Genomic DNA, 27684 nt, shown 5'->3' on the forward strand with positions numbered 1-27684 from the left:
CTTCCTCCTTCAAGTCGGAGCTGGAGTTTCTCCTCTGCACCGTGCCGGTGGCGAGGATGGGGGCAGAGCATCTGGCGTGTGGCGGGGAGCCCGTCTCGAGTCGGGACCCGGCGAGATGTTGATGAGTCACTGGGAGGCTGCTTCTGCTTGGGCTGGAACAAACTTCAGATGTGCTCAAGGCCCTTCCCAAGGCTGCCAGGCTGTAATTTGTGGCTTGCTTTTGCTTCCTCGCTGACAGCTTGGTGCAGTCGGAGTGGAAATGCAAAGTGGTCTGAAAGCCAGGCTGCTGCAGAAAATGCCTTTTTTTTAATTTATTTTTGGCAAGGAGAGAGTTTCTCCTGCAGAGCTGTCTCCGGCAGGCTGCAAAAGCAGAGCCTGCAGGGGCCTCTGGCTGGCCTCCGAGATTGCCAAACAGAGATGTCTCGTGTGTGTGCGTGCTGCTTATGCAAAGCGGGGAAAGCAGCGCGAGGAGGAGGAGGGCGAGGCAGCCCGTGGAAGGAATTTGTGTGCCGTAGGCATGACAAAACTGAGCATCAGGCTTTCTGGAGCCGGCTGGGCCCTGGTGCCAGCCCGGCTGGACTGGTTGGTAGGGGAGGCAGCCCTGAAGATGAGTCACAGGCTGGGCTGCAGCACAGTCCCTGCTACCAGCAGCTTCCCGGCCCAAAGCTCTTCCTACTCACTTTCTCTGTGCCTCTCAAACTGGGGCTGAAAACAAGTTCTTGGACAAACAGCCTACAACTGTATTTAAACAACTGTGGTTCTGGTTTAACAATTTGCACAGGCTACTGCAAGGAGGCTTCAGAGCCTGTGAGAAGAAATGCTCGCATCTCATAGGCAGTGCCCCACTATCTGCTCAACTGGCTATCTGTCAAAGTAATCTCAATAACCAAAAGAAAAGGTCTTGTCCTATTTCTGAGGCTTGCAGAAAGCTGGCTTAGAGAGGGGAGGTCAGTGAGTTGAAGCTGCTCATGGCAGAGCCCAGTGGATGCCAGACATGGAGCCCAGGATGGTGTCAGAAAGGCCTCCTTCCCCCCATCCACAGCACACTGACTCAGTTGTTTGTGACTGCAGACAAGCCACAGCCATTCCCGGGAAGCCTTATGTGACATCTTATCTGAAAGGCCTATCTTTCGGGGAAACCCCAAATCTGAGCAGAAGCTCACAGAAGCAGAAGGTGGTAGGCAGACGGTGCACGGCTGTTGTTGATGCTGTCAGGGTGAGGTCTCTGTCCATGCAGTGGGCTCCTCGTATCTGTGAGCTGGACCTGGTCTCAGTAGGACAAGCTGTGCTATGGGATTTCCCTCTTGCAGACAGTCCCATCATCAGTGGCAAATGGCCAGTGCTTGATCTCTTGATGCTATATAATTTTTGTGATTCCATTTTAAGTGAGAAAACTACTAGGAGATATCGCAGAAACAGTAGATATGTCATAGCGACAATCAGGAAGGTGATAGCTAGATGTCATTATATGCTTTGTAATAATAATTAAAAAAAAAGAAGTCTCCAAACAACTAGAAGTGGCAGCGCTCCAGGCAGATCTTGGCTGGCAGTGGCTGTCTTGTTGCCTGCCATGACAATGGATTGGGGGTGGCACCAGAGACACCCTGCCTGCTGAAATGGCTCTCCTTTTCCAAACAGTCTTATTTTACCCCCACCCCGCTTCTAAATGTTCTTCTTCACAAAGCTGTTTGTGTGTGTGTGTTCCTAAGCTGGTAGCTGACTGTCGGCTTAGAAAGTTAAGGTGCCTTATCAACACTTTGTGCACACAAGAGATAAGAGAGGCATGCCAGGCCCTGCCTATGCAAGGTGGCTTTAGGACCAGAGTAAAGGTTGTTTGCTTGCTCCGGCCAAAATTGCTGTTCACGATGGCTTTCTGTCTGGTTGGTTCTGTCCATCTGATTTAGTTAGGAAATACCTAAGAGTCCCTGGTCCTGCTGCTTGTGGTCTTCGGAGGCTCTTGATGAAGTTGTGGGGCACTCTTGGTGTTTATGCTCACAAAGAAGAACAGGATAACCAACAGCTGCCCACAGTGGCTTCTTAGCTTGGCTTGGGACTTTAAAAAGATCTTCATAAGAGAAGTATGTCTTGCCTTGTTTGGATATAGACATGCAAAATGAAACAAAGCAGATCCACTTCCCCCAAACCTTTAAACTGCATGGAAACCTTTAAATGTTATCAACAAGTCTAGTCTTTGAGAAATGTACAGGTAGGTAGGGACCTAACGCGGTAATGCTGGGTATGCACTTGTCTGAAGGGCAGTATCTTGAAGACCTGCACACGCACTTGCAATAACTGTTGATTAATTAAAAGAAAAGATGTAGTTGTGATTGTCTGGTCCTATGAAGGCAGGGCTTGCATGAAGCCGGGCTACGGAGTGATCTTTGTGTCCTGTAAAACATTGGGTGAGACCTGAGTTGTGGTGGCCTTGTGAGGTAAAAGGAGTGTGCACCTGTCTTGGAGGAGCCATATAAGACTGTACAGTGCTCCTGCTCGCATCATCTTCAGAAAGAAATGAAGAAAAAAGAACTGAAAGAGGAAGGCTGAGCCTTGCAGATTGTGAGTGCTTCAGATGTGAGGCATTGAAGCTCTGTGAGTCAAAGTGAGACTGGGGAACGTCCCTGGGAGGTAAACAGGGCTCAGTGGGACCCTTCCTCCCGCAACGGGAAGCCCCCAGCACAGGTTCAGGAAAGCGTTCTGCGTTTTGTATTTTTACAATTTGTTCTTTCAGTGGGCTGCATCAGTGCAGGGGAAGGGGCTGGGATGCATCAAGCCTGCTCAGACTTTGATAATTGTCATTAAAATTAACGTTTATTAGGGCCGTGGTGTTTATTAGGACAGGGACGTTTATTAAGACGGGGACGTTTACTGGGAACGTTTATTAGGGCCGTGACGTAGCCCCGCGGCCGCCATTTCGCGCCCCTCTCAGCCCCGAGCCGCACAACGCATGCGCGGCTCCAGCAAGAAGGAGGGAGAAAGGAGGGGAGGGGGCGCCGGGCGCGACCCTCCCCTCGCGCACGCGCAGGAGCGGGGGCGCGCACGGGGGCGGGGCGCCGGGCGCGCATGCGCGGCGCAGCCTATAAATAGGGCGCGGCGCGGCGGCGGCGCCGCATTGCAGACGGGCGCGGGACGATGGCGGCGCCGCTCCTGGGGCTGCTGGCGCTGCTGGCAGCCGGTAAGCGGCACGGGCGGACCCCGGCACCCCCGGGCCTCCCCTCAGCACCCTCGGGCCTCCCAACACCCCCAGGCTCGCCCTATCCCCCCGGCCCGGCCTCCCCTCGCCTCCCTCCCGCAGCCCCCGGGCTCCTTGCGGTGACCTCCGGCCGTGTTGGGGGTGAGGGGGGGTATAAAGGTGTTTATTCTTTTTATTTTCTAGTAGTCACGGAGCTGCCGGACCCGGCTGCCGGGTTTAACGGTGCTGGGCCCGGGGGAGAAGCGGCCTCGTAGGAGCAGGGGTGGGGAAATGGAGGCGGGGGGAGCAGCAGGCAGGGGAGGGGGCTGTGGGGAGCCCCCTTAGCACTGCTGGGCTCAGGGGGCTCTACATTAACAGCACCACCGTGTTATTTCATATTTCTCCTAGCGATGATTAGAGAAAGGCACCTGCATGACCTAGAGCTCTGTAAGGGCGCTTGCTAGAAGCTGTCCTGCTTCCAGCAGCTGGCCAAGAGGCCCCATTTATTTTTGCCACTTCAGGGACGGCTCAGTGCTAATCCTCTTTGAGACACCAAGAGGTAGCCCTTTCTGTTATGTGCTTTTAACAGCCTTGTTTTGTTTGGGTTTCCGGCTCCAGATGGAAAATCCCATCGCTTTGTCTCTGTACTGCGTTGTTGTTGGTTGATGCCCATGTGAAAGTGGTGGTGGGGAAATAAGAAATATTCTGTGTTTACCATTAGGGCTAGAGATTAGCAAGGGCAATGTTTGCATTTTGTGTTTTGAGGAAGCTAGACAGCTATAGAAATGATTCCTGGGCTGACTAGAGGGGTGTATCCCTTCAGGCTGTGGCACAGAGACCCCCACATTAAAGGTGCAATGATACAGCAGTGGACTGATTCACCTAGGCTTCCTATTTTGAGAATTTTCCTTTAAATAAAATGTTTTAAACATCCAGTCTATTCGTTAAACCTGCCATATTTCACCAGTCGGCTAAAGAAAAGCCTCAGTAGCTGTTTGAAAGCCGTAGGTGTAACCAACTGGCAGGCTGCAGATATTGCGGAATTGTGCACTACTGTTATACTCCAGGAAGCGCGCTTCTGCTGTACCGGTATGTGGGCAGTTCGGTGGAGAAACTCTGGCTTTTCCGGCTGGAAACAAAGCAAATGCTGCCTTTCACTCTGCTTGTTTACCTGCTGGGGTAATATCATTTCTGTGTTGGCTCTGTGCTAAATTGTCTCCTGTGGGTCATCACTTTCCTTGGGACTGTTTTTGAGTCACTAAAATTGTAGTTTCGTGCGCTTTAAGAGCAAAAAGCATTTGTCTTGGAAGCATTCTTCCAAGTTTCCCACTAGTGTATTTAGGGAAATTGTAATGAGAAACCAGTTCAGCAATGAGAGTTAACCTGGTCTGCTTGTTAAGGGCATGTGTATGCAACTGAGCATAGCAGAAGACTTGTTGGTCCTGTTTTTCTTTAGGAAGTCACTGTTTTAACAGAAATAAACACCTGTCTCTTTTCACCAGAGTCCAGTTATGACTACTAATTGACTCACCTACAGTAATGCCGTGCAGATTTTTCTAGAGATTTGGCTGTGACAACCTGGGACACCACTTTCATGTGACAAGTTAGCTAATTAGCTGCATCAAAATCTAGCTACCCTTGTTGTTGTATCCTAATGGAGTTACTTGGCTGGCTTACAGCATGGCTGGTAGGCCATGAGGGTTTTTGGTTGACCTACTTACAAATGCTCCGGTGCATCTTCCCTTTAAAGGAGACACAAAGGAATTAAAGCAGATTGTAGAGAGCTTGTGATACTGGGAGTATGCTTTTTGATTATTGCTGATCTTTGACATCAGGAAAGAAGGAAGGCTGGGAGCAGAGTTTTAACAGAAGTTGGTATCTTTTGAGTAAGGCATATTTCTTGTTTCTCCTGGTACAATGAAAGTTAAGCTGGAAGCTGAAAGTGAAAAGTTTGAGGATGTGGATTTTATTCCTCCTATAATAGCAGACTTAATTTTCCTTCCTCCCAAGATTGGTAATTCCTCTAGCAAATGCCAGCCAGAACATTGAGGAAAAGAAAACAGTCAGATGAATTGAAGACCTGAGCTGGTCTGCCTGATCTGAATTTCCTGGAGGAGGTGGTAAGGGCAGATAATTGAGCTAGACTGGTGCTCTGTAGTTTACAGGCCTGTTCTGGCAGGGAAAGTGATTTCTAACAGCCAGGCTGTGCTTGTGCTGGAGATGAAATTAGGCAGACAGTGGAAGAAAGGTGTCTTAAAAAGTCTTCCTGTTGGAGGAGTGCTGTGGGTATGAGGTATACACCATCACATAACACACTGGTGACAGAGTGCTGCTACAGCCACGTGACTGGCGTGTAAACCTGTCCTTGGACAATCTCTGCGTTGTTTGCGGAAGGGGCATAAATAGAAAGAATTGTTCTTGGAGGAACTGAACAAGCTGTTCTGCATATTCACGGCTGCTCTGAGTGAAATGCACGGTTGCTTCTGCAGAAATGCTGGAGTTTGTGCGATCTTCCTGCAGCCTTGGTTTGTGCTCTGCATTGTACCACAAAGGAGCAGTTCTGGAAAGCTCTAAAAGCTGAGATAGCGCAGAAGGTGGAAGGAGAGAGGGGACGAAAGCTTGTCAGCAAAACTGGAAATGTCTCCATCAGGTGATGGTGATGTCAGCGGGACTCTCTGGGAGGTTGGACTCTGCTGCTGGTGGAGCAATTCTTGTCTGCTGCTGCTAAGACTGCAAATTAAACAGGGTACTTCTCTGGTCTCTGAAGTGTGCGCGTGTATTTTTGGGGTAATGCTTGTCTGTGTGTTGGGTCGCAGAGCAATATTTAGTTTCAGATACTGATATTTCTCCTCTCGAGAAGAAATATTTGCACTGTTTACTCTGGTTTTTAAACTTTGTTCTCTGCTTCTGCAATAGTCTGCATCTAGAGGGATTTGAATTCAGAGTAACTGAATCTTGCAACGAGATCTCAAGGCTTATTTTTTTTAGTAATAAGTTTAAAATCCTTTGACTATGTTCGCCTGTGGATGCAGGCTATTAGTATGCATAGATTAGGGTTCAACACTTCATTCGTTCCTGCTCTCAGTTGCTTTGTTGCTGTTCTCCTGCCTGGGTTATTCTTTCAGTTTATGCACCACAGTTTGCCTTTCCAGGGTCTCCCATAGCTACCTGCTGTCCTCCCAGAGTTGCTCTTTGAAATGTCCCTTTTCATCCCTCTGGCATATGTTCTCTGCTCAGCTGCGGGGGTCTAATGTCCTTCCTTTCCTGAAGGGAGCTTCCTCTTGTCCTCTGCCTCTGGCGTTCATTCATTCTGATGGCAGCAGGGAAAAGAGCATTGCTCCAGAGACTCTTTCTTCCCAGAGGTGTCTGGAACTGCCCTTCTGTTTTCTGAAGACTTTGTGTGTCTCTGGACTTCACCTGCGCTGTGCTGGGACTGCAGTGTAACCTGTGGCCAAGAACTTGGTCTCTCCTCATCCAGATGTGGCACTCTAAATGTAATTAGCAGGTGGGATGAATCTACTTGCCTGGAGAAAGGGGAGTGCTCAATATAGAGTTTCTGCAGACATTTACATGAAATCCATCCATTTATCCCCAGAGAACCCCAAAACAAACCAGCAGGAATTGAGATGGAAAACAAGCTTGTTAAAAAGTTTAGGTGTGTTTCTACAGGGAAAAACTTCTGCTGCAGGGATAATTCTTCCTGTAGTCTCCTGGGGAAAGATCCCAACGTCCTCTATGGGACCGCTTTCCCCTGGTGACTGCCAGATGCTCTGGAACATCCAGATCTCTCTTCCAGCTTCTGTCGCAGGAAAATCTCAGGGAGAAGTCGCTGCTTGCTTGGCAACTTCGTAGCAAACTCTGATCAGCGTAGAAATTGTGCTTCTCTTACAGCCTTACAGGAACTGTGACCACTTATTGGGACAGTAGAGCTAATTTTACTGCTTTGGCTCATCATGTTCTGTTATCTTTAATTTTGTTGTGATTGCTTTATGTACAGAAGCTGCTCCTCCTACGGTGTCTATCTTCCGCTGTGGGAAGCGAGGGTGTGTCTGAGGTAGGAGTGATGCTTTACACCAAAGGTAGTACGCCAGAACAGGAGGGCGCTCCCCACTGCAACGAAGAGCCCAATTGTGGCTTGAAATGAAAATCTGCTTCCTGTGAATTACACTCTGTGAATGTTTTGAGCTTGATACTTGATGAGCAGATATCGGACAGGAAGGCTCTGATTTTAGCTGACATCTGGAGAACCGATAATGTCTAGCCAGATTTCATCTGTTTACCCCACAAACTGCCTGTAATCTTTCAAATGCTGCGGTCGTTTGCTGCCTTGTTAATCCAAAAGCACAGTAGACTTTGGCATGAGTTCTTAGTGGTGTGAGCTGGTTACAACTTGTGAAATGTTCCTTAAACTCACTAACTGACCGGAGAGGCTGTGGAGTACCGGGCCCTTCAAATAACTTGAGGTTGTAGACACCCCTTGACTTGTTGACACTTTGTAAGATTCGATGAAGAGAAGTTGATCCCACTTGACTTCTTTAGCTTGAAGATGCTTTACATGTGCAATTCCGAAAAGGACCGGGGAAAACTTAGTTACTGAGTGCAGAGTGGAGGAGATGGATGCATTCACTTGGTGTTTGGGCATTTCTGGGAGATAATGGCTTTTCTTTAAACACTGCCAAGTGGGATAGCCTGGAAAAAAACATCTCTCCTGATGGACGTTGATATATTTGGAACAAATTGGATTGTCACAAAGGCATAAGAGTTGATAGCACCCCAAGTTATCTTCCATGTTTGAATGCAATGCTTTAAAATAAACAACAGCTCAGCTCTTTCCTTTTCTCACCAATTACAGGTTAATTTGTCCATGAAACTGCTGCTTACATTGAGGCTTTCCTAGCAGTCAGGTTTGGAGGAGACTTGAGTCTTCAAGCTGAATTTCTGTGTTCTGGGTGACAGTTTCCCAGTTTATCCTATTGCTCTTTAGGGACTCTGGTCTGGCCCATATAGAATCCCTCTTCATAGAAGCTTATGTAAGGTGTTAATTAAGCTTGATCACGAAAGTCTCATTAGTAAATTGAGTACAGCTTTGGAGGAGATTGCTTCAGATGTTTTTCTGCCCATCTTGAGGAGAAGTTGGGCTGGCTGTAAGTGGAAGAAGTCTAACAGATGCTTGAGGGAAGGGAAGGCTATTGCCAGAAGAGGTAATTACCTAACCATTTTTCCAGCAGCTGCCCTCGCAGACTGGTCATGCAGCCATTGTAAGCCTCCTTCTAGGTTACTTTTTGCTTAAGAGGAGTGAAGAAGCTCACCGTACTTCCATATGCGTGGTTCTGTAAGCCCTTCAAGTAGAAAAGATGTAGTCTGAGTAGTTCATCACCCCCGCTTGACCAATGTCTGTGTTAGTGCTGCCCTCCCAGGTGGTACCTAGTGGCAAGGGAAGAGGCAATAGTTTTGTACGAACTCCTTGGCAGGGCCCTGTGCAGGAGCTCTTGCTTGTCAGGACTCTGTCAGTGATATTCCAGCAGTGTTAGGTTACTGACCTGGGCCTCTGGGAAGAGGTTGCTCCTTCTGCTGCTGTTACCTTTCTGACTTTGGGGAGTTTGATTGTTGTCTGGCTGTGTTTTTGAGGCAATGCTTGTTCCAGGAGACAGCTTCTGTAGTCTCACAGACACAAGCATTGGAGAAGTCAAAGTGGGTTTGAGTGTCTCATCGTTGGTTTCAAGAAGCTGCCAGTAGGTGAGGATCACAGGGTGCCTGTGGGCTGTCAGCTTGGCTACAAGCCTGAAAGCTGAAGTCTTTTACATCTGAAAGCTCTTTAATTCGGTGTGTGGATTGCATTTTCACCTCCCCCTTTTCCTTCCTCCTCTATTTTCTCTCTGCTTAATTCAGGAGAAGTTCTGTGCAGCAAAGGCTGTTCTTTCTAAAACAGAAGAAACCAGTTCAAGAAGGGCTGAGCCACAGAAGAGGAGGAGTACTGAAGCACCGTGGCCTTCACAGATAAACTTGTTTGGTTCTCTAAAAATAGTGGCTTGTGAGAACTTCTTGGAAGGGGAGCAGGTTTGGAAGGGCATGATGTGACTGTTGAGAGCTAATCTACAGAGAAAGGAGAAGCCTATTTAAAAATGGATGACCTCAGATAGGTAAAGAACAATATATGAAATAAAAGGATGCCAGAGGTAACTAAGAAGGTAATCCCATTGGGTTTATCCAGCAAGTATTAAGAGTTGTGCAAGGTAACTGACAGTGCTTTGTTTTCTTCAGGCTGCTGCTGTGCTGGGGATGTGAAATACCACGTTGAAGTGTCACGTCTTGCTGGAGAGGTTGTTTTTAGGGAGCAGGCAAGGTAACTGTTCTGTTGTGAACCAGCACAAGGTTTTAACACTTGGAAGTTTGGTTGTAATATAAGTTAATAGACAAGGAAAAATGCTGTCTTGAAAAGAAAGAGGAGAACAAGCTAAAGGAAATAAGTAGTGGAGATGGTAGAGGACTTAAGGCTATTTTCTGAATCTGCAAAAGCTGAGTTAATGTAGAGGTTTTTAGTTTTGTTTCTGTTTTTCCCTGGACATTCAGAAAGGGAGGGGTGGATAATGCAGTGAAGGTGCATCCTTTTGATACCAGAAATTGGATTGGGTAATACAATTCAACATAATACAAACTAATACAAGCCTACTTATATTTAAAGTCACTGTGGAAGAAGGAAGAAAAGATGCCTCACTTAGCAGATGTTGCCTTTGTTCTGTAGCTGCTTCTAAAATGTGCCAGTGATGTGTGGCCCAAACAAATGTGCTGTCACCATTTGACAAGAAAGATCTATACTGAAAGCATCAAATGTAGATTTATCTTCTCAGAAGGTAAAAACAAACTTCCCCAGTGTCCTTTGTAGCTGAAAGGATACTTCTGTTCTCTGCAGGTAAAAGTTTGTGCTAATAACCAGTTAAGGTTTCCTGGGTCTCTTGGCTTTTTTTGATGGGAAAGCCTTGTAGATATCTTGGTGTCCCATCCTGCTGTGGTGGTGTGCAGGAGTGAGGGCTTCACATAATGCCAGTAGGAAGGTGTTCGGGGTTCTTGCATTGTATCGGTAACTTTCAGTGCTTACAAACTGCTTGATGCTTCTCATACTTCTTACTTGTCTCAGGCTCTTCTGAGTTGTGTGGGATTTTTTTGTGGCTCCGATTTCCTCTTGAGGATTGCAGGTAACGTTTGTGCCATTGTCCTCAAATCTGGGCGCTGTGTGCCCAGTGGCCTAGTATTCTGTCCTGTAGTTGTGATAACCAGGTCAGAGATGATGGAGGAACAAGACCAGTTGCTGGAGGTTCTGCCAAAACTGGTGTGGATATTAAGGTTCATAGAATGACAGGCATGTTGAAATAAAAATCCAAACAAAAACTGAAAGCTCATTAAGAGCTAGATCAAACCAGTGCAAGTTACTGTGTGAATTCCTCAGCTTGGGTTTTAGATGACCTATTAGGTTGAGAGCTTAAACTGCATGGCATAACTCTTGTTGTTTGTAGTTTAGTTTTGTAGCTTTATTGCATGTTGCAGATGGGAGGGAGAGGGATTTTCTTTTGATGCACAGAACTGAAGGCATAGGTTAAAAGCTTTACTTCTAAATAGTTAGAAGCCCTTAATTCCCCTGTTTAAAGTCGAGGTCTTGCTTGACTTTAGCCAGACTTAACTCTACCTTGCAGAACTTCCTACCCTGTTTGCTGCCAGTATCTGAAAGGGAAGAATAACTCCTTCCTCAACCAAGTGGCTACTTGCTTGTTGTCATCCTGCCAGGAGCTAACAGCTAGCTGCCTGACCAGGCTGACTTTAAAACTTTGCTCTTGTTGGTGCTTCCAGATAATAGTGTTGCACATTAGAACAGGCCATCTGTAAATATTACGCTAACTGTGCATGCTTACAAGTTCAGAAGTTTTATTCCTACAGTCTTAATGTGCTGCTTTGCTGAAAAATGTTCATTTTTCCATGCTTTTTCCTGGGAGAGAGCGTGACAAACTTCTTGCTCTTGTGTGGAAGCTTAAGTATTCCAAGCACGTTTTTCTTAAAATAAATGGGTCATTCCTCTGTGAAATCCAGTGTAAACAGGCTTTAGAAATCAACAGCTGAAAGGCTACAGACTGTCACCTATAAAGCACTGTTTATCTGGCTCTACTTGATGTGTACTGGCTGTGTACCTAGCAGATGTGCTGGTAATTCAGCTGTTAAGTTGATCCTCTAATTACGTAGTCGAGATGTGAGAAATAGAAAAGTGATTATTCATCTGTTATAACCTCACTAGAAGCTTCGTAGCAATCAAACAGTTTAATTTCTGCTTCTTGGTTGACAATGTAATTTTACAGCATTTTGTGATGTGTAAATAGTGTTGATGTGAAAATAATGGCTGTGGAAAAACACCTATACAGCTAATAGGTTTGAACAGGCTTTTATTTTTAAACTTTGACAGCAGTGTGCTGTAGGATTAGACTGTAGCAAGTTTCACTGGAGCCTGCCTGCTGTAGGATTTTAGGAGTTGTTTCTTCCTTGGTTAGTGCAACCTGAGAGAGGCTGACTGCTGAAGAAATTGAGCCTACCCACAGGTAGGATGGATTTAGAAAACTGGATGAAGCTGAGCATCTGGTCCTGTGGCGTTTGCAGGCCAGCACAATAAACAAATAAAAAGGCTTGAAATTAGCCAGAAGGTGAGCTTTGTTGACTTGTCCCATTGCTTACTAACAGTACAGAGCTTTTACACATCTTTAGGGAGGCTCCCTGTAAGTGGCTTTCTGTATTTAACTTCAAAACTTTGTAGGTTACCTGACAGCTCCATGTGGGGTGGAGGTAGTGTCCAGGCAAGGGCTTGTCCTCATTTTTTTCTGCACACAGTTTTTTGTACACAGCTGAACTGACCAAGAAGAAATAAAATCTAAATGGGTTTAATTGGATTAAAAACTACTTGATAGAATGTCTTGTGTTGTCCCTTTTTGGCTTTGACTTTCTTGAAACTTTGTGAGCAGTGTTTCAGCCTTCACCTGGCTCTTAAGTCTTCCATGCAAATGTGTGCATTGTCATGGCTTCTAATCAAATGAGTTTCGCAGCTCTGTTGCTCCAGGAGAAGAGAGTGATCACCTAGGAGAAGGAATGCAGACTGCAATTACAGGCTAGATGCGGCTGCTGGTTTGGAGTTGGAAGTTGCTGTAAGGACAGGAGAGCAGGGGCTGCAGCATGCAGTCTCAGGTGTGGCTTTCTGCAACGAGTGGTTTTTCTGTTTCAAGTTGTCTAGTAGTTGTGTGATGAGGAAAACATTGGGGTTTTTGTTTGCTTTATGAAAGGTGATGATGGTAGAGGAATGGGCTGCTGAGGTGGTGAGGAAGATCAGCTGCTTTGGTTTTCTGGAGTTGTTTGGCTGTGCTGTCGGTATTTGAGACTCATCCTTACCTCTCAGGATAAAAATTGCTGGATTGAAATCTGCTTAAAAGTGTTAGTAAACTGAAGTGGCCTAATGGAAAGTCTGTAATTACATGGTATGGCATTAACCTGCTTGCTTTGAAGTGCAAATCATTCCAAGGTGCAACTGAAAGAACAATTCTTTCTTTGGCAGCTGTGGCCAACCCTGTTGTGTGGCAGAAGGACTGTGCAAAGGGTCCGGAGGTCTGGTGTCAGAGCCTTCGGACAGCATCACAATGTGGAGCAGTGAAACACTGCCAGCAGAACGTCTGGAACAAGCCTACTGTAGTAAGTATCAACTGCTGAGATGTCTTCTTCCCACTTACAGCTTGGGTGGCTGGTTTCCATGTGCCGATGAAGATTTTCAAGTCGCTGATTGGAGTTAAGTGCTACATCTGACTAGTCTTGGTTGCCAGGAGTTAATTTGGGTGGCAGATAAGGGTTGCTTTCCATTTCGTTGCGTTGCACAACTTGTCTGCTGACTTCTCGTGTGACCTATTGCACAATTGCTGAGCAGTATGTGGAACAGAGCTAGGGAATTTCAGACTCATTCCTCTGTATTAAGAATATTTCTAATTCATAGAGCCCTTTCTTACTCTGAGCCATGTCAAACTCATAGGTTTATTTAAAAATAAAGAAACACAGCACTTTTATTTTTAGGCCTTTCTTACAAGTTAATGTTCTACAAAGGATACAGTATGTGCTAAATTATGAAAGCTCTGTCGGTACATAGTGATACAATTGCCAAGTTTAGCATGGCTTTTCAAATTCTGCTGAAGTGAGTGCTGCTTTATAGATATAGCTGTACCCCTTATGGTGCTGTTTCCCAACTTTCTTGGGGAAAAAGGCATTTTATGCATGGTTGCATTCAACCCACCTTGCATGTATATGTGCCCTGACATGTTTCAACTTGTGGAAAAGTAGGGGAAAAGGGGAATGTTAGAAGGGCAGAGTAATTAAAATGAGTGAAGCAGTCTGAAAGGTTCCTGTGCTTCTAGTGCATTTTGGAAATTTAGACTCTTGAGAGAGTAAAGTAAAAACAGGTTCAGGAGAGGGCTTCTCAGGGCAATAAACTTTATAATTCAAGGGTGGTGGGACTAGGTGAAATAAGCGGGTGATAGCATACCTGCTTCTTCATATCAAGTTGATTTACTGAAGAAACTGGAGTGGAACGTGCTTGGAATAGCTTCACTATTTTAAAATGCCCCCCCTTGTTTCAGTCAATATTTTTTCTTTAAATTCTGAATGTAATGCTTGTTCTTCACATTATTCCTTGCACACTGCATTTATAAGCACTTAATTCTGCTTCCAAGTAACACTGCTTCTCTCCCTAGAACAGCGTCCCCTGTGACTTGTGTAAGGAACTTGTAACAGTGGTCGGCAAGGTTTTGAAGGACAATGGCACAGAGGTAAGTATAGCTCCCCTTCTTCTTGCCCCAAGGCACTAGTTGATTTGTCATAAGGTCTTGAGGTGAGGGGTTGGAAGGGGTCTGCATGATATTTTCCCAATCTCAACAGCAAATGTTGAAAGGGGCTAGGTTACATAGGATAGGGCTTTGAAATGCAGCCTCTTCGGATATAGAGATGAGCACGTTCTCAAGCCTTGCCCTCTCTAACATGTCCCTGATTGTCTGTAGATACTAAATATGATTGTTCTTGTGCTAGTGGACCATTAATCTTGAGGGTGGGATAGTGCAGTGTGTAGAAGTTGATGATTACAGCAGGTAAAGTGGGCTTTATTTTGGTTACGTGACTTCATTTTCTTTCATGAACCCAGAGTACTTTGTGTGAACAGATCACTTTTCCACCAGCCCATAATTTCATTTCCTCTTAAATGTAGATGGTCTGTGGGGATAAGACTGTTGTGCAGGCCTTGCAGAAGTATTTCAAATTTTTCACTTTGGGGGTCTCACTGAAGGTCCAGGACTGGGGAAAATAAAGCTGTAATGCAAAACTTCTGTCTTGGTCATAGTGATCATGCTGTTCACCTTTTTAAGGAGAAAATTTGTGTGACCAAAGGTCAATTAGAGTTGAAGCCAGACAGTACTGTGAGGGACACTTTTTTTAAATGTTAACAGCAAAAGGAGGGCCAGAGAAAACACATGTCCATTACTTGATGAGGATGGCCACCTCACAAACTGAGACATAGACAAAGCGGAGATGTTTAATGCCTTCCTCGCTTCTGTTGTTGACATCAGTGATAGGGAACCTGGGGTCCCAGAGCCTGAGTTGGAGGACTGTGGTTGCAGGAATGATAAACTCACACCCAACCCCGACCTTGTGCGGGATTTGCTGCTCCATCTGGATGCATATAAGTCTATAGGATTTGTCCCAGTGTACTCAGAGCGGCATTGCAGGACCTGTTATTTTTCAATGGTCTTGGGAATCTGGAGAGGTCCCAGTTGACTGGAAGCTGGCAAACATCATTCCAATTTTTAAGAAAGGAAGAAAGAAGACCCTGGTAATTACAGGCCTGTCAGTTTCAATTCAGTGCCTGGTAAAGTTATGGAGAAAATTTATTCTGGGAGTTATCAAAAAACATCTGAAGGACAGTGTGGTCATTGGTCACAGCCAACATGGGTTCACTGAGGGGAAGGTCCTGCTTAAACTTGATTTCCTTTAATGGTAGGGTCACCCACCTAGTTGGCCAAGGGAAGCCAGTTGATGTAATCTTTTTGAATTTCAGTAAAGCTTTAGAGTGTCCAAAGGAGGGCTACAAAGGTGGTGAAGGGCCCAGAGGGCAAGGTGTGTGAGGAGCAGCTGAGGTACCCTGGTCTGTTCAGCCATGAGCAGAGCAGGCTGAGGCGAGGCCTCATGGCGGCCTGCAGCTCCCCCACGGGGGGAGCGGAGGGGCAGGCGCTGAGCTCTGCTCTCTGGGGACGGCGACAGGACCCGAGGGAACGGCATGGAGCTGGGACAGGGGAGGGTCAGGCTGGGTGCTAGGGAAAGGTTCTGCACCCAGAGGGTGGTCGGGCACTGGGACAGGCTCCCCAGGGCAGTTGTCACAGCACTGAGCTGCTGGAGTTGAAGTGTTTGGACACTGCTTTCAGATACAGGGTTTGGTTTTGGGTGGTTCTGCATGGAGCCAGGAGTTGACTTGATCTCTGTGGGTCTGTTCTGACTCAGGATATTGTGTGAAAACCTCATTTAGTTTTGCTTGCTGGCTGTCTGTACCTACCGGAGTCCAAGGGCCTTTTTAGGCTTTACATCATGCATTTGGAAAGAGCTTTTGATATATGGCCTGCCTTATGTCCTGTTAGGATGAGATCCGCTCTTACTTGGAAAAGACATGCGAGTTTCTTCCTGATCAAGGCCTGGCCTCTGAGTGCAAAGAAATTGTGGATTCCTACCTACCGGTTATCATGGATATGGTCAAAGAAGAGTTTGTAAGTAAATGAGTTGTTAACTGAATTGAAAATTGTGCTCTTGCTGGTTCTTGAATTTTTGTTCTATGTAAGATGGTGCATGTGATCTTTGTTTCTGTATGAGTCAACTTTTGTTGTTGTTCTTTAAATTTGAAGATTGCTTCCTTACTCTGAAACACTTTCCCTTGCTGTAATGTTTCAGCTGACTGATTCTCTACTGTCATATAACAGTGCCATCAGTCTAGAGCTTTTTATTTATATATCTTATCTCCCTCAGGATAAACCTGAAGTTGTATGCAGCGCCCTCTCACTGTGCCAGTCCCTTCAGAAGCACCTTGCAGCAATGAAACTTCAGAAACAACTCCAGACCAATAAGATACCAGAGCTGGACTTCTCTGAGCTAGCATCCCCGCTTATGGCTAATGTGCCTCTCCTCCTTTACCCTCAGGACAAGCCCAAGCAGAAGTCTAAGGTAAGAATGCAGTGGCATTCATGTGGACTGCATGTGTTGCTTTGGATCAACCTGTAAAGCTAAGCCTTGTGCTGGGCTGTTCCCATCCAGGACTGTCAAGCAGGTCTTGCTGGAAACAGTTTCTTCCAAGAGCAACTTTGGCACCAGTTTGGCACCAGCATTCAAAGAAAAAAAGAATTCTCCTACTTTCTGATTAATCTCCTGACTGTGCACTTCAGAGGAAGTGTTTGTCTCTGAGTCCAGAGGTGACTAGCTCAGAAACAAGTAATTGACAAAGGGGAGTAGATGAGACTATGAACTTGGGAGTAGAGGCTGAGCTGAGATATGGGAGTTAACGGGTGGGTGGAGAACAAGCTGCTGTGGGTGGAGAGCTGTGCCAGATTTGGAAGCCTTCCCCCTGTGCTCTGTAAACAAATCCAAGAGATTTTGATTGGGTATCTTAACAGTTATCTTGGGTTTTGCAGCTGGGTAGGTAGGTACTAATCTCCACCTAGTGGCTGTTGCACATACCAACAGCAGCTTGTCTTTTCGTAGTAAGTACTCTATAACATTTAGGTTTGCATATAGTTTAAAATAGCTTTAAAACTTAGTAATTGAAGCTTCTAAAATTAGCTATTTGATGTGTCAATTTAAACTTTTTACTCTTTGCCCAGGGAAATGGGGATGTGTGCCAAGACTGCATTCAGCTGGTTACTGATGTTCAGGAAGCTGTCAGGACAAATTCATCTTTTGTAAAGTCTTTAGTTGCTCATGCCAAGGAGGAATGTGACCGTTTGGGACCTGGAATGGCTGATATGGTAAGCTATCTTTCTACTTAAAAATCCATTTCTGTGTATAAACATAAAATAATTCATCAGTGCCTTAGTCCTCTCTGTATAATCTCTAATTAAACAAAGGAGCATGTGTAATGTAGGATATGTTACACAGTATAACAACACCTCAACACTGAAATCATGAGCTTTCTGGTCAAACAAATGGTGGTAGGAGTAGGGAGGAGGGGAAAAAGAGGTTGAAGGAGGAAGTTGCTGATAGCCCTTAAAAACATTTTTCATAAAAGTGACCTGGCAGGGTAATGGGGTCACACCAGCGTGGTTTCTCCCTGAGAGGAACAGAAGGACTTGCTAGATAAACAGCTATGTGGGCAATGATTGTGTAACCTGAAATGTCATCTTATGTTTGGGACGAGCTCTAAAAGACAACAGTATAGTTATTAAGTAGAGCATGTAAATTAATACTTTGAGAAGTACTAGGAAATTCTAGGTTGCCTCTACAGCTTAAGTGGCTTGATAATTACAGCAAGACTTTCTTTTCTCACTTCCTGCAGTGCAAGAGCTATATCTCTGAATATTCTGACTTGGCTATCCAGATGATGATGCACATGGTAAGATCAGTAAACTGTAATACTTGCTCTCTTTTCATTTTTCTGCTTTGTGTACCTGACTTACTTGGAAGCAGGAAACAGAGCAAAAGCTCTACCCAGACTTTTACTGCAATGAGTCTTGTTGTTAACACTCTTAATTTGGCATTTAATTGGGTAGTGACCTAAGTCCCTGAATGTTTTCTTCAGCTCTTTCCTCTTCTTCCACAACTATTTCACTAGTGCAAAAGGCACTCCAGTGCTTTGAGACACAGAGGAAAACGTTTTATGTATGTTCTTTTATATTTTCTCAGTCCTGTACTTATACCACTTTTTCCCCCCAAATACTGTGTAAGCATGTTGGAGTTGGTCTTTGTCACGGTATTGCAAAATACGTTCAAGTAAGTGCTAGAGATAATGTGTCTATTTGAAGCAAGACTAAACCTCCTCACTGTGGAAGTGCTGTCCCAAATCTGCTGCTCTCTGGGCTTGTGATAGGAGCTGTAGAAAGTGAGTGGTACTGCACCAATCCTGGTCTTCTGCAGCAACAATATATTTTACCTCTGACCACCTCCATAGCATTTTTCTTTATCCAGACCTCAAAAAATTTATTTTTCTTAAAAGGGCAGGCCTTTCTTTAGAGAATGCAGTGCAAATATGCAGCAAGTTATGGCATGAGTTTATGAATAGTCTATGGTTGCTGTGAATGTGAATTTGGCAACACAGAGGCCTTTTTTGTTTTTACACTTTCGGTTGGGGGGCGGGACAACAACTCCTCCTTATTCCAACCACAGCTAGTTTTTAACTGTAAGCATTGCAGTGTAGTTTGTTGCTGACACCTGAAAACAAAATATGACCACACCTTGCATCTGGCTGAGTTTTCAGACTCTGAAGATAGTCTTGCCCAGGACATTTGAATAGCTTCAAATAAATAATGCTGGTTAGCACTGTGCAATTAAATATTAAATGTGGGTTGCTGTAGCACTGCTAAAGTTTAGGTGTATTTTTGGGATGGGGCCAGTGTCATGCTCTGTCTTCATGGAAAGAGTTTATGCAGTTCAAATGCTTGACTTTTTTTCTTAACTGTTATCTTTAATTTCTCCTATCTTCCTCTGTCTCCAATCTCCTTTGTCAACAGAAGGATCAGGTAGGTGAGCAACTTGCCTGTGGTGATAGCCTGCTTGTAGCTCACTTACTGCTCTTAAAGGGCTTGTAGTTCACTTCTTGCTTTATTAGCTGTGTACATGGTGTGATTGTACTCAGTTTTGACAGATACAAGGGATATTTATGTGATTAAAACAGGGAAAGGCAGTAGATTTCCTCCAGTGGATCAGTCTTACTTGCAGCTCTGGCTACCAGCCCGTGATACCAAGATTTCAACTGGTGGAGCAGCAGATCTGCTCATTTTCATACCAGATAGATGTGGGGAGAGCAAGCCAGAGGCTCCTTTCAGCTTCTGGTTTAATATTTGGGCTCTAAAGGGCTTCAGTGAAGCTGTCTCTGGGTCCTTTCTTGGTTAATCTTTAAATTTGTAGTGGATTGGTTGTAGGGGATGCTCAGAATTGAAAAAGAAGGTGCAGGAGGCCTTTAGGTTCCTGCTTCCTAGAGCTGTTTGGGCTTCTGATTTAACCAGTCCTGGGAGACCTTGTGTCTGTCATCTCTCTGAGGGAGAACCTGTTGTGTGTATGTGGGTGTTGCTTTAACATTACTATTGGGAAATGCTTACTACAATGCATGAACCAAAGGGCTTGACTTAAAGGTACTGCCTGATGTGATCTGAAGCAGCACTGTTAGTTGGAGATACTGCTTTTGCCTGTGCATGAGGATATGGCGTGATGCATATAAGCTGTTGCATAAGCCTCTGCTATGAGAAGCTCGATGCCCTGGTAACAGGGTGGGGTGTGATTTTCTAATTACCTGGAGGACCAAAGGTAACTTTTATAGCTTAAATAGACTTAGGGGTTGGGGGGAGGCAGATGGATGATGACAACTCAAATTTAGTATATTATTCTGTACAGTCCTTCTCACTGTCTAGGTAGCGTGGCCTCCTTAGAGTAGATTGTCTGCCTAATGTTGAGCATCTATTTTTGCATTTAGTAATGTCAGTTTTTAAGACTTTCTCAAAAGACTTGGCCTTTTGAAAGGCTTTGTTTCTGTTTTTGCTCTGGTGGTGAGAAGAACACTAGAAATTCGTATAGTATATTGCAAATACTTTAAAAAAAAAAAGGGGTTAGGCTTTAACATGGTTAACTTTTGTTTCTTATAGGCTGTGTTCAGTAATGCAGGAATCTGTTTCTGTTTGCAAAGTGTGGTGTTACTGGATGCTTTAAAGAAGGTAGTTTGTGGATGAGAAAGAGTCCTTTCTCCTAGGCATTTCTTTCAGTTCTTGGGTGAACTCTGGAGTCAGGATAATTAGCCTCTTCTGTAATAACTTGGAGCTTTCAGGGGAGCAGCTTATGGATGCAGGTCTAATGGGATGGTGGTGGTCTGTTTTGGTGTTGGTAGCTCTTAAGTCAACTCCTTTGAAGGGCTTGCATAGTGTATTAGCTCCTGGAAAATGGGTTTTTAAATGGATGTGGCCTAACCTCTTCCTCTTTTAAAGGAGCTGCTAAGTTTGATTTGGTAGTTGTCCTGTCTATAACCATATCAAATGCTTTGGCAGTACTTGAAGTAGAAGTAGTCTTGAAACTCTAGTTGTGTTGGAGCCTTTTAAAGCTTTGGCCCCTGTTCTCTTTGCATTCCCACAAGCTTCCTAAAAAGGGCAATATCTTTTATACCTTTCTTAAATATATGTTATACCTCTCTTTCCAGCAACCAAAGGACATCTGTGCCATGGTTGGATTCTGCCCTTCTGTGAAATCTGTTCCCCTTCAGACTCTGGTGCCAGCTCAGGTGGTTCATGAAGTGAAAATGGAAACTGTGGAGGTAAGATAGCTTTTTGTTCTCAATAGCTTTGCTGTCCTGTTTGCTTTACTGTAATGAACTGGATGGAACAGAAAAATAAAAGCTTGTATGCATAGAATGCTCCAAGTCTTCCCGCGTATGAAATCCTTGCCTCTAGTTTTTGAGGTAGATCTGTAAAGTAGGAGACAGCTGACTGACTTGTTAGAATAGTGGAGCTTTTGCTAACATGAAGCTGTAAGGTAAGACTTCAGAATTAAAGCAGGAACTCTTGTTCTATAACTGTATAGTAGCCCTCCTAATTGACAAACACTAGAGGGCAAATAGTTGAATTTTATTTTTGCTTTGCATGGGTAGTTATCCCTTGAACACTTTTAAATTGTGACAGTGTTACCCATGCACAGATGATTCTGATCAGAGTCAAAACACTGAAGCTCAGTTTGGAGAAGCACCTTAGCTTCCCACAGCCCTTGGGTTGAGAAAGTGGGCTCAGCTTTTTTTTCAAAAGGAAAGTCTCTTGCAGACAGTTATCCTCTGAACAGAGTTCAAACAATTCACTTCAAGTCCTTGAGTTTGACTTTTTTTTCCAAACAGGAGGATGCTTTCAGTTCTAACAAATTTAGTTCTCAGTGTATTTTAAAGAACACTTCATATTTCCCTTGACTCCAGCCACTGTGGCAGTGCTTATTTCTGTATTTACTAGATTCAGCTCCCTGCCTTACACAACCTGAGGACTGTGGTCTTAAATAATCATACAAAATTACTTTTCAGAAAGGCATTTTACTAAGACCTTTGAGGTTTTGGGTTCTGCAAGACCTTTTAAATCCAGCTCAAACTGGCTAGCCAGGTAAATAAGTTAATGCGCTGGACCTGAATGTGAATGCTGTTAGACTGATCTTCTATGAATTCTCTGTCAAACCCGTTCATCTGTTGATTTATTGTTTTGTATAAATGTTTGTGTATGCAGAAAGCCTCGGTTCAAGAGAAGACCTTTTCTTTGTGTGAAATCTGTGAGACTATGGTGAAAGAAGTGACTGGCCTGTTGGAGAGCAACAAGACAGAGGTGTGTAAGTGACAAAAATGGTACCTTTACCAAGGCTTTGGCTAAAATGGGGCTGACTTATTGCTGCTTTAGAAGAGGGAAGGAAAGTTAATTCTGTTATTCACTTTCACAAGAGCAAGAGCTTCCTCTTTCTTAGGACAGAGTAAGCAAAAAACTTACTTTTGAATTGAGTCAGATTTCTGTTTGTTTGCTACTAATCCTTCCTTGTACTCCAGGAGGAAATCGTGCATGAAATGGAGGTCATCTGCTACCTGTTCCCAGCAAGTGTCAAAGACCAGTGTAAGGACTTCATAGAAGTCTATGGCCAGGCTTTGATTGACATGCTCTTGGAAGCAACAAATCCCGAAGCTGTGTGTGTGATGCTGAAGTGCTGTGCAGCCAACAAGCCTCCACAGCAGCCAGGTTGGTAATGAGGAATTAGTACTGTTGCTAAATGAGCAGTTCACCTGTGGTTATATCCTCTGTGAGGACACATGCTTCTATCCTTGGTGTGATGCTGCCTCCTTTCTTCTATTTGGGGGAACTACCAAAGTGTTGATGGGTTTTTTTTGTCTTGTCAGTTTTGGTGAAACCTGCAGGTGGCTTCTGTGACATCTGCAAGATGATAGTTGCTTATGCAGACAAAGAGCTTGAGAAGAATGCCACAACAGCTGAGATTGAGGCTTTACTGGAAAAAGTCTGTCACTTCCTGCCAGAGTCTGTCAGTGATCAGGTAAAGCATCTTGTGTAGCAGGCTAAAAAGCAGTGGTCTTGCTGATGGTCTGGTACTCTTCACTAGTTAGCACAAAAGCATAGCAACCTCATGTGTGCAGTAGAGAAAGGGAGTTAAAAAAAAAAAAGAGTTGGGTGGGGGGTGCGGGAGAGCAGACTTGATCTGCAGCAGTCCTGGCTGCATGGCAGCCTGCCTTCCACTTGGAACAAGGCAGTCAAAGATGAACAGAAGGATGAAACATCTTGCAGAGTGTTTGGAAAAGCTAGAGGGTAGTCTCATGGTGGTTTTTATGAGAACAGTCAGTATAACATGTCAGTTGGAGGAATCTTTCCCTCTGCAGAGGTTGGAAGGCGTTTGGGGGTGTGGAGGGACTAGATTTTTCCACTAGATTTTCCCATTCCCTATCCTTGGTGGTTGGCAGGCCCTTGAAAGCCTCTGTCTACTCAAAGGGTTGACTGGCTGGATTGTTGTGCTAATTTGCAGTCAGTAAAGGTCTGCCTGGAAATCCTGTGAGAACAGTGGGTAGGAACAGCTGAAGGTTGTTTTTTTTCCTCTCCGCACCTCACTGATCTTGTTCAGGGGATTAACAAAGTAATTAGAAGTAGGCTGGCATAATTCCAGTGAGATAGCAAAAGGCAACACCTGTTAGGCCATTGCTATCAAGATTTACCTGAAAATCTTATTAGGTGGCTGCTGAGTGTCAGCTCAGCAGTGGTGACTGCTTATAAGTTTAGCAGGCATATAATACACAGGCTTAAAGTAGCTGTGAAACAGCTATTCCTGCTAACTGCTGTGCAGCTGTGTAATAGCTGTGGTTGACTTATTAATCAGTGCCATTAGTCTCTGCTGAGAGTGCCAACACCTCTGTGCTTCAGAGATGGCCTCTCCACTAGAGGGCTGGCTGTTGATGATGGGAAGCACTTGTGCTGCTGCAGTAAATGCTAGCTGCTTGGGCTAAAGATGCTTAAGAGGCATTGAGTGCATTGCTGCCAGCCTGTTTAGGATGTTTGTCTCCAACTTGAGTGTGCTTTCCTCCTGAAATCGCAGTGATCTCTGCTATCAGAGGCTAAACATTGCAAATCAAAGCCTGTCCTGCTTTGGTTCTCTTCCTTTTGACAGCTTTCTAATCGTAGCCTTGTGCGTACTCAGTTGTGTCTGCAGACAGGTATGAGCCAGCTAAAAATGATCTAGTTTTGTAGTTAATGTGCTGCTGAATCCTTTTTCCTCTGCAGAGCTCAAGTCTCTGGTTTATTGGTTTGGTGTGAATTATTGGGGTGCTTGGGCCTGCCTGCTAAAGAGTGTATCTTCCTCTAATCTTTTCAGGGCTTTAACAAGTAAATCTCTTTTGACAAAAGAATCTCAACCTGTGTTTTGTTACAGTGTGTTCAGTTTGTGGAACAGTATGAACCCGTGGTTGTGCAACTCCTGGCAGAGATGATGGATCCCACTTTTGTTTGCACTGTGAGTATGGCATTTAGTTCTATTCAGGGTGGGCTCTGATACAGTCCTGTCCGCTCTTCTGTGCGCCTTTCAGTGCCTAGCATGCAGAAACTCTGCTGGAATAAAGATTAGCACGCTGAATGCTTGGAGCAAACTCACTTGTGCAAGGCCTTGGGCGTAATGAATGGACAGCTGTTTGACTGCCAGCCTTGTGCAAGGAAGGACAGAAGGAAGGAGCTGCCGGGGTTATCCGCTGCTGAGGTTCAGCAACAAGCATAGTGTGTCCTGAATGTGGCGAGAGGAAGTCCCTTTCTAGAAGCTGTTTCTCAAGGCCTGATGTGAAGTAGTAGTGATAACTTAATTCTTCCTTGTGTCAGATTTGCTGCAGATTTACTGCAGCTGCCAGTGGAGCACGGTGCTGTGGGAGCTCCTGAAGCTACCTCAGCTCCTGCACTTGTTCAGTTGGAAGCTCAGGTGTGGGGCTGCAGTCAAGGTCTTTTGGTGCAAATGGAGAGGTACTGACTGTGCTGCTGTTCTTTTCACAGAAACTAGGAGTCTGTGGATCAGCTAAACAGCCCCTCCTGGGGGATGATGCTTGCGTCTGGGGTCCTGGTTACTGGTGTAAGAACATGGAGACTGCTGCTCAGTGCAACGTACGTATGGCAGGATTCTGCCTTGAGTTTCCTGTTGGTCTTTGGTACCTCCTTAAAAACTAATTTTCTGGCTTCTTTAGTACGCTCTTAAGTGGATGAATTTCAGTTTCAAAAAGCAAGTGGGTACTAGCTAGAGGTGGGTGAGTCTGATTAGAGGTTATTCCATAGCTCTTAGCTTTCTCAAGCAGACTGATTCCTCACCCCTTTCCTCCTTTTTCTCTGCAGGCATTTCAGCATTTCAGAATCTATAGTAAGGTGCAGCCTGAGCTTTGTATTTAGCGTGTGACCCAAGAGCCAACAGACCATGTCATGACCTCTGATCAGGCTCTAGAAATTTCAGTATTGCTGTGGGCTAATGCTTTCTCTGCCAGGCCTTTTACTGGCCAAGAATCATCAACATTCTTTCCTGAAGCTTCTGGGTGGGGACAAAAATATTATTTGCTGTAGTCCTCTATGGAATCACTTATTTAAAGAAAAACAGATTTGATCCCAAGACCTTAGCTCAGAGTAAGGTGTTAATTGTATATATGTGGCCACTTGTTTGCTAACAGGCTTTTTTCCACTCACGTATGCTATTTCTTTCCCTGTAGGCTGTTGATCACTGCAAACGTCATGTATGGAACTAGAAGAAGTATTTCCAGTTCTGAAAGTTTGCCATGGCTCTTAAAAGTGTGGGCCGAGGCTGGAGAGCTGTATCTCAAATGTCCCTCCTCTCTGCCTCATTAACAATTTGACCTTCAAGTTCCTTTATTGTAACTTCTGTAGCAGTGCTGCTGTTGAAGGATCAGATCTTCATTGTTGACTTAACAAAGATACTTTTGATTGTACAGTTTAACTCATTATGCTCCTAAAAATAGTGTTGTAGATTTTAATTGGTAGGCTGAAGTGTTTTTTAGGTGCTGGGAAGAATGGCAGAGAAGATGAAATGAGACTACTATCTTTTAAATTACAGAAGAACAAGATAGTGACTAAACTTTCAAATGTCTTTCTGTAGTCAGCAGTGGGAAGACTACATGCTTTGTGTTTTTAACATCTGGCTGGAATATTAATTTTTCTGTTTGACTGTAGGGGAACTCTAAGGGATAATGTTGAATCCTGGAATCCCTTCGGCTGGAATTTTCAAAGCTTTATAAATGCAGGGAAGGGGGCCTTTGTGTGCCCAGCTAACTTTCAAAGTAACTGGTATGTAAAAAGATGCATTTGCACTTGAGTGACTGTGCTTACAGCTTGTGGTGTTATCATAGGCAAGGAAACCCTCCCTTGATATTAGATCATGTCTTTATTTCCTTTGCCTGCTCAGTCTCAACGTGGGTGTTTTATTGTTGAGCCCTGAACAGTGGGATTTCAGTCTTTTGAAGCATGCTGCGACATCCTTAAGGAATGGCTCCCTTTTTTCCTTGCCCTAGTTGCTCAATTCTGCTTAGTCTTGCAGCTGTTTCATTCCTTGCTTTTGGTTTTCTCTCACAGCATATTTCAGTCACCTAAAGCTTGGAGGTGCTGTGAGGCTTGCAGGCAGTTCCCATTGCTGCCACCCAGTCTCACTGGCATTCATCCTTCTGAGTAGCTGTAAGTATAAATTTTTTCCCCTGGAGTTTCCATTTCTGTTGGGAAATGTATCTAAGTAGTGAGTGGAGATGGCAGAGAGTAAGAATACTGTGGTAGGTATTTGACATACCTGGCAAGCTGCCTTTTGCAGTGGTGCAGTAAGAAAGTATCCCACTGAAGTGGCCAAAATTTTGAACAGGAGACTTCCAAGGCAGGCTGCTACCCTGGAAACAAGTCAGGCCCATGAGGTCATGAGGCTTGAGGATGAGAATCATGTTGCTTGAGACAGACCTCACAGCGCCTTACTGGCATTGAGTGCAAAATTTTGAGCAAGTTAATGCCCTAAAAGGCACCAAAGTAGCTCTGGAGAGACCTTTGGGGAGGAGAAGCTGGGCTGAGGTGGAGCTTTGAAAATTCCAGTCCTTTACAGAAAGGTGCCAGCAACTGCTCCTCTCTGTGTGGTCACTTGGGTGAGGCGGGAGCTCCAGTAACAGTGCTTCAGGAACAAGCAAACTAATTTTCATGGAGTTCAGTGGAAAACCACTCAACTGCAGCTTTTTATTACTACTTGTATATACTGAATGTCTGGGCAGTGTCGGCAGATACCAATACTGATTTGTCTTTCCTGTTTGTATGTGTACAGAACTCTGAAGTGCTCACTGCTTCAAAAAAATAAATGAATTTCCTCTAAAGATGTAAAATATCTGCAGCTTTCTGTATTGGCAGGCTTTTGCAGTGGTTCCAGCAGTGTATCCCAGCAGGGGTAGGTAAGCCAGGTAGGCGATGGGCTCTCTTCAGCATCACTGCCCTAGAGGTACAGCTTGTGTCACACCACAGCATGTAGCACAGGATTTTTTAAAAGGGGATGGCGCTCTTCTGTGTGAGTTTTTGGGGGGTGGGAGTGGGTCAGCACTTGCTCTTACAGGCTGGCAAGGTTTTAATTCTTGTGTGTTTTTTAGCAGTGAATGGTTGGTTGATTCATGCAGCCTCTAGGGCAGGGTGAGCTGGGGGAAGTCCTGTGCTCCTGCTGGGGTTCTCTTCAGTTTTCTCACTTCCTGTGGAATGGGGCACCTGACCTGCTTGAGTTACATGTGTGGGGGGACGTGCAGTTGCTTTCTAAAGAACATTGTCTTGATTTTTGCACAAAAGCTTCTTTAATGAACAATAAAAACTTCTGTAAACCGGTGTGTGTTTCTTGCCTTGGTGTGTACTAGCTGCTGAAGGATCTTGATCTTGTCAGTGTCTCTTTGCCACAGAAGAGGGCATGGCCCAAAATGTCACCTGAAGCTTTTCCAGCAGAGAATCTGAGGCAGAATGACAGGATTCAGGTTACCATTGCAACACACATGTCCTGTCAAGCCCTTTTTTTTTAAATACTGAGTGCAGCTGCAGGCTTGCCAGGGATTGCCACTGCTGGTCTCTTCCCTGGATGAGCGCAATGCCTGCTGTGAGGCAACAGCATGGTGTTGAAATTCCTCGGCGCAGGCTGGAGGGAGTTCTTGCTAGAGCTGTTTACGAGTCAGCACTGAAGCCTGCTATCATTTGTGTGGCTTTCCTGTGTCTTCATTCCTTGTTTCATTT

General features: G+C 44.9%; 1 protein-coding gene across 8 annotated transcripts; it reads left to right on the forward strand.

Moving 5' to 3' along the window:
• Positions 1 to 3015: 3015 nt before the first annotated feature.
• On the forward strand, positions 3016 to 27288 carry LOC121072799 (prosaposin). 8 transcript variants are annotated; one of them, XM_040562813.1, is made up of 16 exons: positions 3018 to 3172; positions 12750 to 12883; positions 13930 to 14004; positions 15856 to 15981; positions 16238 to 16432; positions 17086 to 17229; positions 17757 to 17813; positions 18928 to 18936; positions 20056 to 20124; positions 20601 to 20714; positions 21658 to 21753; positions 21969 to 22155; positions 22314 to 22465; positions 23846 to 23926; positions 24451 to 24558; positions 25149 to 27288. In XM_040562813.1, exons 1-16 carry the CDS (start codon positions 3130 to 3132, stop codon positions 25182 to 25184), a joined length of 1626 nt encoding a protein of 541 aa, XP_040418747.1. In that variant the 5' UTR covers positions 3018 to 3129; the 3' UTR covers positions 25185 to 27288. The 8 variants fall into 8 exon arrangements, with proteins under 8 accessions (XP_040418753.1, XP_040418747.1, XP_040418752.1 ...); XM_040562816.1 differs by lacking the exons at positions 3018 to 3172; positions 18928 to 18936; positions 20056 to 20124 and adding exons at positions 9064 to 9345; positions 9431 to 9512; positions 9912 to 10020; XM_040562811.1 differs by lacking the exon at positions 3018 to 3172 and adding an exon at positions 9936 to 10020.
• Positions 27289 to 27684: the final 396 nt, after the last annotated feature.

Source organism: Cygnus olor, chromosome 7 (genome assembly GCF_009769625.2).
Source record: "Cygnus olor isolate bCygOlo1 chromosome 7, bCygOlo1.pri.v2, whole genome shotgun sequence".
Lineage (NCBI taxonomy): Eukaryota > Metazoa > Chordata > Aves > Anseriformes > Anatidae > Cygnus > Cygnus olor.